Source organism: Mustelus asterias, chromosome 15 (genome assembly GCF_964213995.1).
Source record: "Mustelus asterias chromosome 15, sMusAst1.hap1.1, whole genome shotgun sequence".
Taxonomy (NCBI): Eukaryota; Metazoa; Chordata; class Chondrichthyes; order Carcharhiniformes; family Triakidae; genus Mustelus; species Mustelus asterias.
Window position 1 is genome coordinate 90,275,799 of NC_135815.1, and position 17,483 is coordinate 90,293,281.

The window sequence follows — 17,483 nt, forward strand, 5'->3', positions numbered from 1 at the left end:
CTTCCACAAACAACAATTGATGCTAGATCAGTTGCTATCATTAAATCTGAGATTTCTTGTTAAGCAAAGGTATTGGATATGGGCCTAAGGCAGGTATATAGAGTTAGGCCACAGATCAGCCATGATCTTATTGAATGATGGAATGGGCTCGGTGGGCTGAATGGCGCACTCCTGTTCCTATGCCACCATAGCTGTATACGCCAGTGTTCAAACACACATGCAGGGTGTCAAAGCAATCTGTCCTCCAGCTCATTGTTAGGATTGCTGAGCTGTTGCCGAAAGTGTGGCACTGTGGAGCATGAACCTGCTGTCCTCTCTCAAAGTTACAGATTTGTCCTCTGCCATTCCACCAATGCACTTGTTTTTGCCTGCCAACCCTGACCGCTGCCACCCATGCTGAGCTGGTGGTGCAGTCTGAAGCTAGGACTTATAGACCCAGAGCTACTCGGTCGTTCTGTAAGGTCATCTGCAGTCTCTCCCACCAGAGATCTTGCAAACATTGGGATAGCACTAAGTGGAGCACTAGGCCAGAATAAGGCCGCAAAAGGTGGGCATTTAAAGGAGTGCACAGTGGTGAGTAGTTTGTATACAACCTGGCATTGTTTGGTTTACAAGTTTGATTTGGAATATTTTTTTATTTTTGACCAAGCAGATGCTGCGATGGTCAGTAATAGAGGAACGGTAAAGGTGTGCAAACTGTTAGTAATGGGCAATGGGATTACATATATAAGTATTGCAGTTGGATCAGTGGTTCACAGACAACTTGGCCAGAAAAGGATTGCGTTGGTTTCTTCCTCCCTTCTGCAGATGCTTTCGCCATAGCTGGTGGCTGAGGTTGTGCCCTCATGATGTTGAGGTTCTAGCCTGCTACCATAAATCTTGACACCGACTGCCAAATATTCCAGTGTTCCTGCAAAACAATCTGGACAGATGTACTGTTTTTGTGTTCTAATGATCTGCCCTGTCACATTTCCTGTGGCAGTATGGCTTTTGTTTTCTGCATTCTGCCCACACGTGTAAGTGTTGCACCCTAGAGTTTTAGGCTACGCTATCAAGGAATGTCCTTTTTTGCCAAGTAGCCAGTTCCTTATTTATTGAGATGGCTTAAATGCAACGGTGGAGGCACCATGACTGCTGCAAGGATACCAACATGATGGGCTCTGTTCTAATGGCACAGGAGCTGGACGAAATGGTATATCTTAAGAACTGACATGACCAAAGCAATATGTGTGCAATAAATGTCACCCTCCATCACAGGGTCCTCGAGTTGCATGTTTACTTATAGCAAGAGAGAATGAACAGTATTCAGCTTTCTGGGAATACAGCCTCAGTGATCTCCTTTTTATGAATCGGTGAACAGCTTACAGACAGATGTTGCAAATATCCCCAGCTGTGGCTGAGAAGTTGATGGTTTGTGGAAGTGGTTGCCTGCGCAGCCACTGGCAATGGCATTCTTGTCCTACTCTGTGGCTGCAATTTGGCAGATTTCAGTGATGACCTCCCCAGTAATATGGACATGTCAGTGTCACCTCTGCTAATTTTCCTTGTCATGCTGTAGGCCAATGAGAATGCAAACTACTGCTTGCATGTTTGAGTGTAAGAGTCATTTGCAAAATCCTTGAAGTCAGGACCGAGGCCTTCAGAATGTGTCAGACCACTTCCCTGTAGACTTCAACTTTAATCAACTCTAGAAACCACCACACACTTCTGTGATTGCAGCATATAAATCATTCAGCAACTAAATGGTCCCTCTATATACCACTGGTGGGTTGTTCATTCTGCTGTTGAACGTGTTTAGTTGTTTAATAGACAGCATTGCCTTGAATATTGAGCTCCAAAGTTACAGTGCTGACGCCAAATCAGCAGTATAATCATGTTCCAATCTGCCTATTCTACATGCTTCTGGCAGATGCCCTTCTGCACATATACAGATGCCATTTTGGAAGCAAAATGGTACCTACAGCATGAAAAGCCCTGGTGCTAAGGGGCAAAATTTTGGCAGCACTTGTATCCAGCTTTGATTGAATCTGCATTTATAGATTGAAAGGTAGACTAGAAATTCAACTGCTTATGCAAGCGCAGTCAATGACTGAGGTCTAGTTATTTCCAGCATTAATTGACTGCTTATCTGTCTTTAGGTGTTGCACTTCTGCCATTTGTTGATGAGCGACGGCTTAGAGCAGCTCTGGAAGCGGTTTATCCTGATCTCTCTCCTGATGAAAGTAAGCATTACGCTAACTGCATTGAGTTGACCGGGTAATCACTAGGTTTATTATTTGTACTTGCATTACTAAGTCTCAAAATGCCAATAATAGATCAATTTTTGATTCAGCACATTCACTGTACCCATGTTTGATTTGATGTATGGTACTTTGTATAAGGTGTAAGATAATCTTTTTTGAAAATTGCTGCAGCTTTTATGAAAAAAATTTGGTGTTGCTTTTAAGCCTCTTTATTTGAGAATCTTACCTCCAGTTACCATATCTATAATCAAGCGTACATGATATGATTGAATCCTGAACAAAAGATGCTGGAAATAGTTGGATAAAACTGAACTTAACATCTTAATTGTAGAGCGAAGGAATAGTCTTGGAAGCGATGTGCTGTTTGTTGGAAAAGATCACAAGTTGTTTGACTTCATTGTCGAGTTGCAAAATAGTGATGCTGAGGTAAGTATGCAGTTGTGTAATTTCATTGCTACTTGCTGGCTTTTGAAAAATAAGTGTACTTAGAAAATGAAACTTGTGGTTATAGGGTGTAGAGATGACTCCTGAGCTTTGCCATGGTATAAAAGGTCTTCTAACGTTGCAGAGTGATGTAATAAAACCAGGAAAGTAAGTGCACATTTTTGTCAATCATAGTTTTTGTGTAATGAAGTGAATTTATACACAAGGTTTTACTGCATACTTCAACAATTACTGGGACGCACGTATTGACTTAAATGTGAGTTTAAAATGGTGAAAAGAAATTTGTCTTCAGATTTTTTTAAGGTTCACTTAATACATAAAAGACTAATTTGCTGCAAGATAGCTTGTAGAAGGATCTATCTGATTCAAAAAATGAAAAGCCTTTTCAATTTTAAAAGCATCCTGAGTATTTACAGTGTTTCATTTTGGACTAGAATATTGGGGTCCAGTATTAGCAATTGCTTGAACAACTTTATATCTGCTCTTGGGTGTGTGTTTGGCTCAATGTCTTATTGGGAGGAAAGTGTTTCTGGAGGTAAGGAGAAAGAATGTATCCACTTGTGCACCTACCTTCTGCTTATTGACAGGTCACCAGCTCCAGTTTTTCCTGAATGTGAGTGCAAGGAGAAGAAATCAATTTTAAAAAGACAGACTGACATAGCAAGGCACTCCTTTGGCATTTGTATGAATTTTTTAATTTATTTATTTTTAGAGTTGTCCCTTCTCCTATACCAGCATTGGAAGATATTGTTCAGAATAATGCATGCAGGTGAGTGCAAAATTTATTAACTCTACTTGCACTTGTTTCAGGTCACAGAATTAGTCTGTTTTTGTTTATTACTTGTGTATAATAAAAGCAATCTGCTGAATACACAATTTTTCCTCCTTCATTGCAGTATACTTTTCAAGGATCCTCAGTTTGAAGATAACTACATATTCAAAGCTTGCTTCTTACCTTCAGCAGTGTAAGTTACATTTCTTTAAACAGTCTTTCTTACGGTTTGAACTTTGTTGTAAAGGCTTAACATTCAAGGTAACAACTTTGAATCATGAACACAACCTCACCAACAATGCTTATTTCTTTGATGTTAAGAAAACTTAACATCTCAAGACTTGTTTGCTTGTGAGAAATCACAAAATCATTCAGAAATTGGTTTGTTTGTCAGGTCTACATTAAGTTAGCGAATTTGAGTTCTCCTGTCGACTTGGCTAGCGAGGAGAAAATCGGGTTCTTTCTTTGGTCAGTGCCCACCGATGCTTGCTAAAAGCATAGCTGTTTGAACATTGAAATATTGTGTGGGACACACATGGATGCCACAGTTCCCACAGTCACGTAACCAGGCAATGTTGTCCTGGCTCGGCTTAGAAAGATATTCGCAAAACACGGCAGATGCTGGAATCTGAAACAAAAACAGAAAAATGCTGGAAAATCTCAGCAGGTCTGACAGCATCTGTAGAGAGAGAGTAGAGCCAACGTTTCAATCCTAGATGACCTTTCATCAGAGCCTCTGCAGCAATACTCCAATATTAACTGCGTAATCTAAGAAAGGAGCATGAGTAGTTTTGTGGGAAGGAGTATGAGTAGAAGTTAATATGTGGTATGTATCTGCAAGGTAGATGCTTAAAAATTTAACCACCACCTTGGTTGTAAATGATTCATTAACAGCAGAATACAGAATGTGCAAGGGAAAAAAGAAAATGATGTAGAAGAGAAAAGAGGATATGACAAAAGATTAGTGGGGTAACATAGAGGATCCATGAAATCTCTTATCATACAATGGGTTAGCTAAATAAATGGGACTGGTTAGGGAAATTCTCTGGAGGCAGAGGACAATACTGACTTAGTACTTTGCCAACTTGACCAATCTCAGGTTAGGCCTCAGCTGGAGTATTGTGTGCAATTTTCGGAACCACATTTTAGATAGGATGTCAAGGCCTCGGAAGGGTACGGAGGTTTCCCGAGATGATGAGCGCTATTTGGTTAAGGGGAGCTCCCCTACTCGAGAATTTGCAAGATCATGAGCAGTTTTATTGCAACATGCTGGAGGAAATTATTTCTCCCTACAAGTGTGTTGATAAGCAAAGATCATAGATTTGAAATAATTGGCAAAGGTATCACTGAGACATGAGAAATTTCTTCATGCAGGTTGTTAAATTCTGGAATGTACTGCTTGAAAGGGTGGTGGAATTAGATTTCATAAGAAACATTAAAAGTCAATTGGACATGTATTTTAAGAGAAGTAATTTGCAAGGCTAAGAGGGAAGGCGGAACTAAATTTGGAGAGCTGCTTCAAAGGACCAGCAAAAGCACGACTGGCTGAGTAACGCCTTCAGTGTTGTGCTGTAAGATACAATGATTATGACCATTAAATTGTTTGGTTTCATCTTTACCTTTTCAGGAAGCCTCCTAAAGTATTGAAACCAGGTGATTGGGAACAGTCTAACTCAAAGCAGCCATGGAGGCCTCGACTTGGCTTCAACCCAAATCGACAACAGGTACACTTGGACCAGTCAGCATTTAGAACACTGGGGTAAGTGACATTCCAAGCCATCAAATGGAAAAGTTCAATTAATTAGGCTATGATCAGCAAGAATATTTCAGCATATGTCACACACACTCTCCAGCTTTGAGTTTGCCCCCTGGTTAACTTGGGATAGAAACTAAAAGCAGGAATTACATGTCTCAATGCTGTCATTGCATGTACTAATGACTACTCCCCTGCCAACCCCCCACTATTTGTTTAACTTGCACGTAGTTAAGAATTGATCTAATTCCACAATTAGAAAGTTATTTGAAAAAAAATATTCCCTGTAGAGTGGAGTGCTCTGTAGCCTATTCATATCACAACCTACTCCAATCAACATCAATCCGATCACTGTTGATGCCATCACTTCCATATCACAACATTTCAAGCGTTGAAACCTGTCGCAGAGCTTGATGTGATTAAGCTGAATTGTTGAGTGAAAACAATGGTTTCAGTTTGTGTTTTTAATGATTTTGTACCAGTGCATGGGGATCTGGGATTTGATGCTCCCAACACACGAGTAGGATCTTGTGCAAAATTGAACCTGCAAAGACTTTAGGGTGAAGCTATTCCCAAATAATCTTCTCCAGCATTGGATACAAATCAGCCTTATTGCGATATTGGACAAGGGAGCAGAGCGTATAAAATCTTTACAGTCAGCCAGGTACTGATACAGATTTTAGTCGATCCTGAGACAGAGCTCCTGCTGTTTGGGATGCAAGTCATTTTTTTTCTTTGCACATGCAACTTGCAGGCTCCTGTGCAACTTTAACATTTTGTGACGTGCAAGCTATGTGCCAGTACCTTTTATGGGAACAGCAAGACCGAAAAGTTCTATAGTGTTGGATTACACAGTATTTACAGCATAGAAACAGACCATGTAGCTCAGTCAGTCCATGCCAGTGGTCGTGCTCTACATGAGCCTCTTTTTGCCCTTCTAACATGTTGACAATTCCTTCTTTTCCTTTTTCCCTTGTGGTTTCCCATTAAAGGCATTTTTGCCTCAACCACCCCTTGTGATAGCAAGTCCTAGTCTGAGTAGAGAAGTTTCTCCTGAATTTTTCTATTAGACTTGTTGGTGACTGTTGATACTTCTGGACTATAGTTCTCTTGGATTTAGTGGCTCTCATACGTTCATGGCCCTAGTTCTGATCTCCCTTGTCATTGGAAATATTTTCACCAAGTCTACCCTATCAAATTCTTTCATAATCTTGAAAGATCTCTATTAGGTCACCCTTCAAGTCTTTCACCTAGAAGAAAAATCCTCAAATTCTCGATTTTACCTGATAGGCTTTTAACCCTTTGGTTCAGTTCTCAACTGTATGTAAATCAGTAGAAGAATGGCGATGAATTTCATTGTGAAGTATTGCTGTGAAATTAAGTGTTGTGTTGGATGTTGAACCTGGACTCTCCAATGTTGATATCTGGTTTTGGGTGCAATGTTTCACGTTGTGCATAGCTGCAGGATATGGATCATTGAAAAAGCTATTGGCTTCAGTTCCCATCACCCAGAGAAAATAGCATTTTTATATTAAATTGTTTTAACATAAAAAGAATAACCTAGTTTGTATTAAATGCACAAGTATACATATTGTTTCTTTAATTTTATTTTAGCCATGTTATGTCAAAAGATCGCTCTCAAGGAGGAAGTGGTGTTTACAGTTACACCCCTCCGCCTCTTTATCAACAAGGGAAAAATTCTCGGCCCCCACTGATGAGAGCACCACCATCTCTTGCTGTCCCACTGGCAAGTAAGTTAATTGATGAACCTGTGATTTACAGATTAAGTAGTAAACTTATCAAAGCCTAAAACTGACAAGAGTTAGGTTCTATTTTATAAATGAAAGATAAAATTTGTGAGAGTAGTTTTAAAAAAAACTCTTGGCAGCGACAGTAAACCTCTGGCCTATTGGCGCATTTAATTAATGGCCATTTTGAAAATTCGTTGCAAAAATCCAATTAAACTGTCCTTCCTGACCTTCATGATAATTGACATAGCAAATGGTTCCTCTCAAGTTCATGCTGTCCTTGCATATTAACTTCCAATTTCCCACCCCCCCAAAAATACTTGTACATGTTACTGGCTTCCAGATCTGTGTGTATTTTCCCCACAACAATGTCCTGAAACTTCCACTTCTGCAACAGCATTGGAAAAGTTTAAAGTCAAAGTTTTAAAAGTTTAAGTTTATTTGTTAGTTTCACAAGTAGGCTTGCATTAGCACTGCAATGAAGTTACTGTGAAAGTCCCCCAGTCGCCACACTTCAGAGCCTGTTTGGGTACACTGAGGGCGAATTTAGCATGGCCAATGCATCTAAGCAGCATGTCTTTAGGACTGTGGGAGGAAACCGGAACACCCGGCAGAAACCCACGCAGACTCCACACAGACAATGACCCAAACTGGGAATTGGACCCGGGTCCTTGGCGCTGTGAGGCAGCGGTGCTAACCACTATGCCAATTCTGCTGCCCCAAAACAATGTCACCCAACGTGGGGCTCAAACCCATGACCCTGAGATTGAGTCTCGTGCGCTCTACCAGCTGAGCTAGCTGGACACAGTCATAACCAAAAGTGAAAATAATATCCCCTCAGGTGGTGACCATGATGCACTATTCCTCTTTTTGCAGCCTTTGACAGAGTCTCCTGCCTTATCCAGCTCAGTGGAACTGGTCTTGCTTGTTGGCATGCTGCCCCTCAATCTCCAGCCAGAGCAATGGTTCCTCTTCCCACCCCAACAGTCCTCTGAGGTTCCCAACATGGGACCTTGAATCCTCTGAGGGTCTGTCCATAGCTGTCTCCTATTTCCTCATTACATGAAATCTCTTGGAAGCAATATTTGAAAACATAAAATTACCTTTCATTTATTTGCTTGTGACATCCAGCTCTCCCTTTGTGCCAACACTTGGCTTCCACCACTGCTTTGTTGTCAGATTGCATACAGTCTTGAATGAGCAGCAATCGATTCTAGCTAAGCCTTAGGAAGAATAAAGCCATTGTATCCAGCTCTACCTCAAATTTTGCACCCTTTTCACTAACTCCATCCCCCTCCCTGGCCACTGTCTTGGGTTGAACCACACTGTTTGCAATCATAGCATACTATGTCAAAATCATAGTTCTGGAAATCCCTTCTCATTCATGATCTTTGTTAAAATCTGCCACTTTGACCAAAGCCGCCACTTTTGTCTTGGCATCCACTGTAGTCATATTCTCAAAAGACAGTGAAGGCAGAGACTTTGAATATTTTTAAAGCAGAGCTGGATAGATTCTTGATAAGCAAGTGGGTGAAAGGTTATTGGGGGTAAGTGGGAATATGGAGGTGAGGTTACAATTGGATCTGCCATGACCTGATTGAATGGTGGAGCAGGCGCGAAGGACTGAGTGGCCTACTACTCATTTGTATATTTGTATGAACACCACACAGGTAACTTTGGGTGCTTTTCTGTGTTAACGGTGCTATGCAGTAGTGAGACCCGCATTTTCAGTTCTTTAGATCTCTGCAACCCTCCGCGGTCTTGGTGCTCCTCCAGTTCTAGTTTCCTGAACATCACCAATTTTAATCACTTATACCACTTGTGCCAGTGTCTTCAGTTACCTAGGCTCTAAGCTCTAGAAGTTCCCTTCCTAAGTCTCGCCACCCCTCTACCTCGGTCACTCCTTTTAAGATGTTCTTTGAAAACCTCCACTGACCATAAGCGGCTGGAATTCACTGCCCAAGACGATTTCTGTCCTCCCCACCTTGCAGTTTATTTCTCTACTTGGAATTGCTACGCTGAAAAACAAGGGAGGGGTAATTGTGTGCAGCCTAAATGGACATGAGAGCTGAAAATTAAAAAGAGGATGAGGAATGGAAAGAACCAAGTGTTTCTTTGTTTTTAAAAGGAAATGCTTGTATTTAAGTAAAGCATTTTTAATTTAGAAAAATTTGTTCACTTCTAGACTTTGTATTGCATTTCTCCCACTTGTGGTCAGAAGTACCTTTTTTGGTAAGATTCGTGTACACAGTTACTTGAAACTGCTACAGTTAAGAATCCAGTTATTCCATGCTTTTAGTAAAGTTTATTTACCACGTTGTGCTGTTGTATTTAAAATTGAACCTGTAAAACAATACCACTTGAAGATAACAGGATATTGATTTGTTTTTTGTATTCTTCATGGCGACAGTCCTATTTGTCAATTTAAAGTAGGTGGATTGATTTTGAATTGAAGGAAGTAATTGAATTCTGAATTTGATAGCTATATTTTCAAGAACATTATAGTCTGCGTTTATAAACCTACATGTGCTGGTTTTGTGTACGGCATAGAATATTGTAGCAACAGTACATTGTGATACAGGTAAAGTGGCATTCAAATACTTTTCTTCCACCTGGAGGGTTGTTTGCCTGTGCTCGGAATGGTTTTACTGATTTTAGCACTTGAAGTTTAAAATTTATTTATTAGTGTCACAAGTAGGCTTACATTAACACTGTAATGAAATTAGTGTGAAAATCTTGCTTGCACTTGCAGGATGTTAAGTAGCGTAAATACAACATGAACCCACATCCTGCCATTACTATGGTGGCCATTGCCCTTTTTAAAAAAGTTTGTTGCCTTTGTTGTACTTGTTTTGTTCGGTTCTCAGAACTGATGTGCTTTTCCCATTGCCAGTGCATATTCATTACAACCAGATCATTTCCATTTGCTTTCTACATTTAATTTGGAATAGTTACTGCAATAAAATCATAGTGATTCTTCTACTGTCATCTGTGCCCCCACCCCCCACTTACTGCTTCTGGAAAATCATATGATGGGTTAGTGATGCTGAGAATTGGTTATAGATACTGGAAGGACAGTGCGGTCAATCAGTGTTATTTTCTTTCCCCCTCCACCCTGGAATATATGTTGTGGGTGTTTCCATCAGCAATCGTTGATTTCACTCGGATATTTCAGTCTATGCGCTGCTGATGAATTGTCTGAGTGCTGATAACTTGTGGGAGTCAAGTGCAGTCTGCAAGCACTCAATGCGAATAGAATATTTGGTTTTTGCAATCCAAAATTGAATCTGATTTATGACATGCTTTCATTTCAATGTAAGCTCGCCAATTAACTACATTTTGAAAATTGGTTTTGATTAGTGCAATCAGTAAACACCAAGGCTTTTCCTGATTGTCACACTGATTAGGAGAGTTCTCACTTCAGTTCACAGTGGAAAGTTTAACAAACGTCTAAAAATATGGCCTAATAGCATTGAAAAGTGATGAGCTTTTCTCTCTGCAATTTAGTGCTCAATTGTATAAAATAAAGCTATTTTTTTAAAAAAACTTGATAGTGCTTCTCAGTGAATCAGTGTATTTTCCTGTAATGTACCCTATGCTGCTCAAGTTAAATCAGCATTTTCATTTTACAAATTGGTATCTTGATTTCTCTACCCCATCCCCTCAAAATGTGGATAATTGTTCCAAGAATTTTCTAAAGTGATTTTTCACAAGCTCAAAACCTATTCAGTCTCCATCGTAAGTTATGGAAAAAACATTTGAGTTCAAATCCTCATTTGAAAGTGAGTGAAGTTTGCACATGAGCAGAATGATTAACATCATGTAGCAAGCTTCTGTAGATAGTAATTGCTGTTCAAAACTTATTTCCTAATATTGCCTGCCTTTTCAATTTGGAAATTTTGATTTCTAAAATGTATGAAAATTGTATAAACATGTCAAAAAGCCATTTATGTTTACTTAAATACTGTACTTGATACTTAAACCATGCAGTTGTTATAATGCCTTTCCAGAAAAAAAAATTTTATGCCTTTGAACTAGGAGCAGATGTAGTTGGGTTCCTTCATTTGCCATAGTACAATATAATGCAATATCAACTAAGTCACTGGGAAACATTTTGCAGTATTGGGGGGAAATGTAATGTTGTATTACAAGATCCCAATGTATGGTCTTCCCTGGAGTGATATTTGCTTGGTTCTTATGAGCTTGAGACAAGCTCATTCCTGTGCAGTGTATCTGTATATTAAATATGGATTTATGTCTTTCTGAAGGTAATTACAGATTGACAGTAACTTCACTCAACAAATCGGTGGTTGCATGTGAAGCATGGTGCTAGATAGGAAGCATCAGAATACTCCCCCCAAAACTTAATGGATAATATACAATACCCATGTAAATACACAATTGTTTGAATTCCCAGCACAAAAGAAAGGTAGTTGTTGCATTAGTTTAGAGTACAGTCCCCACTACTTACTTTCATATTTGTTACGAACAGTCATCTTTATCAAACATTTGTCATCACCATAAGAGTCAGTTACAAAGACACTGTTTAAAACTTAGCAAGTGAGCCAGTTATCTTGTTCAGCATAGCACTTGTCTGGTTAAAAGCTCCACTGATTTCAAGCAGATTAAGTCAGTTATTTGTACTGTAAATTACTAGCTGTCCTAATTGTTCATATAGCAGATGGAGACTTCGGTCAGATGTTACTACTGTTAACAACTGGAAAACATTTAGAAAGTGAAGACTTTAGGCAGTTTCTGCCTCTTATCACAGGAAGATTACCTTAGCACAAATGAATCCACTTCATATGGTTGGGACTATTTTTTTCTAAGATTCCACTTTGAAATTTGACGTGGTTTAAAGTTTAATTTCCTACATGTGACATGTTAGAAATAACCTATTGAATGTGATCAAGTAAATTCTTTTCGAGAATGCAAACATCTCCGGGAGGGGGACAGAATTGAGAGTTAGTACTGCCTTTCTGCAAAACTAAAGAGAGCTTTCAGTTACTTGTCAATTGTTCCCCCAGAGTCTATACTTTCAGCTTTCCATTGGATCAGCGGGTTTAGAAATTAAATTCCTCACCTGTGTCATGGATGCTCGTTCTTGTCAGTTAAAAGTTATAAAAGTTGTAACTGATATATGCCATGTAGGCAACTGCCAGGGTTAGTATCAACTCACAGAAGAGGCTCTGGGAGCTTGTAGGCGACCCGGGGTCCAGGCATTTTGCAGGTGTGCCATGAATATCATGGTTCCAGGTCTTTCCAAAATAGGTAAATCTATTCTTTCTTTGGTGATTCTTTTCATTTTACTATTTGGGTCCGGTGCAAACTATTTTTCCAAGAGCAGGTGCAGAGGGTTAATGGGGAGCCAAGGTCGCGACAGGCTCATCCTTCTACTTCAATGAGGCTGTTGTTGGCTGTTTCTGAACTTGAGAAAATTCTTTCCTATTTGTCACCTCTTCATTAATGCATCCCCTCTTTAGTTATGATTTTATATAATTCAGTGAATTAAAAAACCAGCTGGAGATGCAGCTGTGACGCATTTATTTGTATATTAGTTGGTCTCCCACGGTTTTGCCAAATGGCAAGTCGGAGAATATGATTATTGTATAATGTCATTAAGAGACTTTTTTTTTACCTGCAGTTGAGCTTCTTGCCCCTTGTTTTGTTCCTTCCTCTATCATGATCCACATGTCTCAGTCTTTTTCTTTTATCCTTTCAGCTGTGGGATAGTCTAGTAGGGAAAGGAATTGCCAGCAGCTGTAGACTGCATTTGGAGTGGTGGTTGTGGGGGAGATCCTCTCCCTTCACTCGATTATTCATCCCTCATCTCTTAATTCCACCTACTGCTTTCCACTACCCAATCCTGCAGCATCAACATTACCTTTGAACCAGCAGCACAGTCACTTTATTTTTCCCAGTTCTGGTATCAATTACTTCATCCTTAATATTCTATCTGTTCCAATTCAATCCATTCAGGGGTAAGTTGCAGCAGGCCAAAGACACCCATATCCTTAACCAGTCTCCCTCCCTCCTTTCCTTTTTTCTCTCTCGCTCCTCTCTTCCAACTCAAAACTAAAATACATTATGAGCATTCTAGTAAACACCTATTAATTGAGCTTTCAAATCGTAACTAATGTGTGTTTCATTTCCTAAGATGTAGTGCCCAAGATTGCACAGAGCAATCCTAAGTGTGGTCTAACCAGGGCTTTGTAAAAATGAAGCACACCTATTATTATCTCCTTATATTCTATTCTTTAAGATATAAAGGCCAGTAATCCAGTAACCTTTTTGTTATATTATGTCCCAGTTTGTGAACATTTTAATCTATATACAAGTCTCTGGGCCTCCACCGTTTCTTAGGTCTAAAGTGGACAAGCTCATATACGCCTCCATTGAAACCCATTTGCCACCATTTTACCCATTCACTTAATATTTGTAGTTGTCTGCTTCCAGCTACACTACTTACAGTGCTGTGATTTTGTATCATCAAATTTGGGTGTGTTTATTTCTATTCCATCATCTAAATCATTAATAAATATAGTGAATAGTCAAGGCTCCAACACATCGCCTTTAATTGCATTGATTGTCTTTTGTGTAAAAGATGCCTTGTAACACGATGAGCCATTGGCGTACCAGTGTGCAGTGGCACAGAGTGGATGGTGGGCACTCCCTATACCTTTTTGCTGAGTTCTTTCTGCAGTATTACAGTGATGAATGCTAAGTCAATAAGATATGCTAATGCAGATCTCACAATGGTAGGAAGAGTTGTTAGTCAGCATCATAATATACTTTCTAGTGGACGATTGATGTCGAGATTAGATGTCAGATCAGATAACAGGAGAGAATGGGTGAAGGCGAAGAAAGCTTTGTAGCACATTTGTATCTAAGAGTACATCTGAGGTGGCTTCGGTGTTGCTAGATATAAACCAGAATCTGATTAATGGCTGTTCAATAAAGTACTTATAGTTATGATCTAGTCTACTTTAGAATTAATATAGGTTTACCCTATAAACTCATTTCTTCCTGTAAATGCATTTTGTAAGTGACAAGACTGCTTAACCTCGGAACAAACGTCAGACAATTGTACTAGGTGTAATCCCACTCAGTTAAACCTTTTACTGCTTTTCATTGTCAGCAAAGTCAAACAAAATGGAATGATCTGCTCGACATGCCTAATCCATAAAGATCACAAACTAATCCAAAGTACAGTAAACTCGGATAAACCACCTTCAACTTTGACTCCCTCCACCACCAATGTATAGTGGCAGCAGTGTGTACCATCTGCAAGATGCACTGAAGCAACTCATCAAAAGTTCTGCTCAAGGTGAGATTAAGGTAGAAGTTTAACGTGTGCCATTTGGAAACCCATGGACAATGCCAAGCACTTGCCAGATAGCATAGATAGGTGCAGAACAGAGAAAGAGAGCTTCAACAATATAATTCATCCCCAATTTCAAGAGCATCCTCATTATAGCCTTGGTCCAAACATGGGCAAGAAGAGCCAAAATCAAAAAGGGAGGTGAGAGTGACTGACCTTGACACCGCGAGTTTTTGACCGAGTGTGACTTCAAGGATCCTTGGAAAACTGAAGTCAATGAGAATTGCTGGGACAAATCTCCACTGATTGGAACCATACCTAGCACAAAGGAAGATGCTTGTGGCTGTTGGAGACCAATAATCTTAGCCTCGCCATTCCCTCTCTCTCTCCTCTCCTCTCTCCCCTCCCCGCCCCCCCCCCCCCCGCCCCCCCCCACCACACACACACACACACACACACACACACACTTTCCTGGATAAGTGCAGCTCTAACAACATTTGAAACTTGACACCATCCAGGACATTGCAGCCCACTTAATTGTCACCCTACCCACCAACTTAATCACTTGTTCCACCACCAATGCACAGTGGCAGCAGTGCATACTATCTACAAGATGCACTACAGCAACTTACCAAGACTTCTTCAACAGCATCTTCCAAGTCTACAATCTCTGCCACCTAGAAGTACAAGGACAGCAGACACATGGGAACACCACTACCTACAAGTTCCCCTTCAAGCCACATATTATCTTGACTTGGAAATATATTGCCGTTCAGTCACTGTTGCTGGGTCAAAATCCTGGGACGACTTCCTCAACAACAGTGCGTGTGTCTGCACCTGATTAACTGCAGCGGTTCAAGAAGTGAGTTCACCACTTTTTCAAGGACACTTTGGGATGGACAACAAGTGCTGGGCTAGCTTCAGATGCTCACATCCCATAAAACTTTTAAAATCCACTTGCGTATCAGTATGATGTTTTTCATTTTTACTTAAATGGTTTGGAGTAGCATTTCTAATATCTTTCAGGCTGATTGACTGTCATTCGTTGCTGAATTAGGCACTGGGCAGTAGACTGAGACTACCCCAAAACATTTCATATCAGACCACACATAGCAAAGGCAGCATGTTTTAAAGCCCTTGCACATCTAGAAGTTTATCAAAGAAACACCACTTTAAACAAGTTTTTGCAGGTGATGGAAAGGTAATTGCAGTCAGTACACAAGCATGAATTTTCTATTCAGTCTGTGGGATTTCATGAAAACTTAGTTTACCATTGACTGACCTTTTGGAAAACATGAAGTTTGGTTGTAATGCTCCATATAAAAAGACGTAACAGATTTATGGTTTTTTTTGTTTTCACCAAGTCCCAATATTGAAGTATTCTAATGCAAAGATTGTGAAGAAATTTTTTATTGTAATCCTACTGATACAGTTGTATTATCCACAGGTTTGAGACCCCAAGATGCATGGCGTGGTCCACAACCACTTTTTCAGCAGCTTATACCTCAGAGGTAAGAACTACGTAACTTTAAGGCTGTTCATTTTGTCTGTCTGGAAGACCAACATAATGAATGTAGTTTGCATGTATTTGTGTAATATCCTTGGCTAACATCCCTCGACGAACACCACCAGCAGAGAATTACTGATCATTTTTCTTATTGCTGTTTATGGAATCCTGATGAGTATAATTTGCTACTGTGCTGGCCTGAAGTACTTAAGTACTTCAATAAGTGCAAATGCTGAAGATGTGAAAGTCATTTTATAAACGCAGGTTTATTTTCTTCGATTTATTGTTTTCTAATATCTTGCATTGTCTTTATTTAATTTTTGATCTTGTTTAGATGGGGCATGTGTAAACCTGTGATAAATACATTATGGTAGTTAATTACGAGTGTGTACGGATAGTCGTGTTATCTGCCACATTTGAAATTATTCTGTTCAGCGTTGTCTATCTGGTGGAAAAACTTGTACTTGAGCTGGGATTTTCTTTTTGTTGTTGTAATTTTCAATTGTTGCGGTATGTAAATTGTACCATACCTGTTCAAGCAGGGCTTTCTTTAATGTGGTGTCTCATTAAAATGAGCATACGTGTTTTTTTCAAAGAGCATATCTATTTTGCTGATATATTTAGCAGGTGAAAAGTCAGATCCTGTTAAGGGTATCCTGAATTGTTGGTTCCCAAATTGCAGTGTAGCTGCAAGAACTGATGTTTGGCTTGCTGTGTTATGAAATTTAACCACGGAAAGCTAGCTGTATGCTTCCTTTTATGGTCTTATCAAATCATTTACATTAAAGTGGGGCATTTGAGCATACCTAATGAAATCAGTATGTTGTTCATGATTTCGGCCATTGGAGTGCTAAAATTGGCATTGGCATTTCTCACAATGAAATGAGAAAAATACTGGGAGAACTCTTGCTTCCAGTAGATATCTGAGACCCCATGTCATGTGGTTGTGTGGATGCTGATCCTCCAATCTGATATATTCTGGGCCCATGGGTGAGTAGTGATCACTTTTGTGAAATGCTGGAGAGCAGTGGATGTATGTACCGCTACACGCTGGTTAGGAGGGAATAAACAAATTTGGTACTCATCTAAGCTTGCACTGAGGGCAACATATGATGATAAGAGAAATGGTTTACTATCAACCAATTAAATCCCCAAACAATTTATATTAATTTTCAACTAGGCATTAGTTGAAGTTTATTGAAAGTATCAGATGATGTACACAGTCTTTATTCACCTGCCAGGTAAGTGCATTGTCATGGAAAGATCTTCAAGTGGATGGGGAAAAAAAGCATGAGAAAACTGTCCACAAAGCAAAATAAAGGGAATCTTTAATGCATGGGAATGCTTCTTTATTGATACCTTAATATAAGCCAAAAATAGCTGTTATTCGGATTTAAGATGTACCACATAGATGCGTACGTAAAAGCAGTGAAGTCACTAACAGGTTATCTATTTATTCGTCAGCTGCCTACAATAATGAGAATGAAGCGCTTGTTTCCAAAAGCATGCTGTTAAAGATCCTGTGCATTGAAAAAAGCTTTCAATATTAATGTGCTCTACATTGTTAATCAGGAATTTGAACAACTTTATTAGCTTATGCTTGTCAAACTTGGGCAGCAGGATTGCTGATTTCAGATTTTAGTTTTTACATTGCCACTGTTCGTAACCTTCCATAGTCCATCGGTTAGTTCCAAA

At 39.6% G+C, this 17,483-nt stretch overlaps 1 protein-coding gene across 2 annotated transcripts in view; it reads left to right on the plus strand.

The window, feature by feature from the left end:
* xrn2 (5'-3' exoribonuclease 2) overlaps positions 1 to 17,483 on the plus strand; it is a 78,183-nt gene that overhangs the window by 46,361 nt on the left and 14,339 nt on the right. For both annotated transcript variants that reach the window (XM_078230321.1, XM_078230320.1), the window contains exons 21-28: positions 2,139 to 2,222; positions 2,575 to 2,669; positions 2,755 to 2,834; positions 3,400 to 3,456; positions 3,584 to 3,652; positions 5,087 to 5,218; positions 6,827 to 6,963; positions 15,729 to 15,792. In XM_078230321.1, coding sequence (XP_078086447.1) covers positions 2,139 to 2,222; positions 2,575 to 2,669; positions 2,755 to 2,834; positions 3,400 to 3,456; positions 3,584 to 3,652; positions 5,087 to 5,218; positions 6,827 to 6,963; positions 15,729 to 15,792 — 718 coding nt within the window. The remainder of the gene's footprint in view (positions 1 to 2,138; positions 2,223 to 2,574; positions 2,670 to 2,754; positions 2,835 to 3,399; positions 3,457 to 3,583; positions 3,653 to 5,086; positions 5,219 to 6,826; positions 6,964 to 15,728; positions 15,793 to 17,483) is intronic.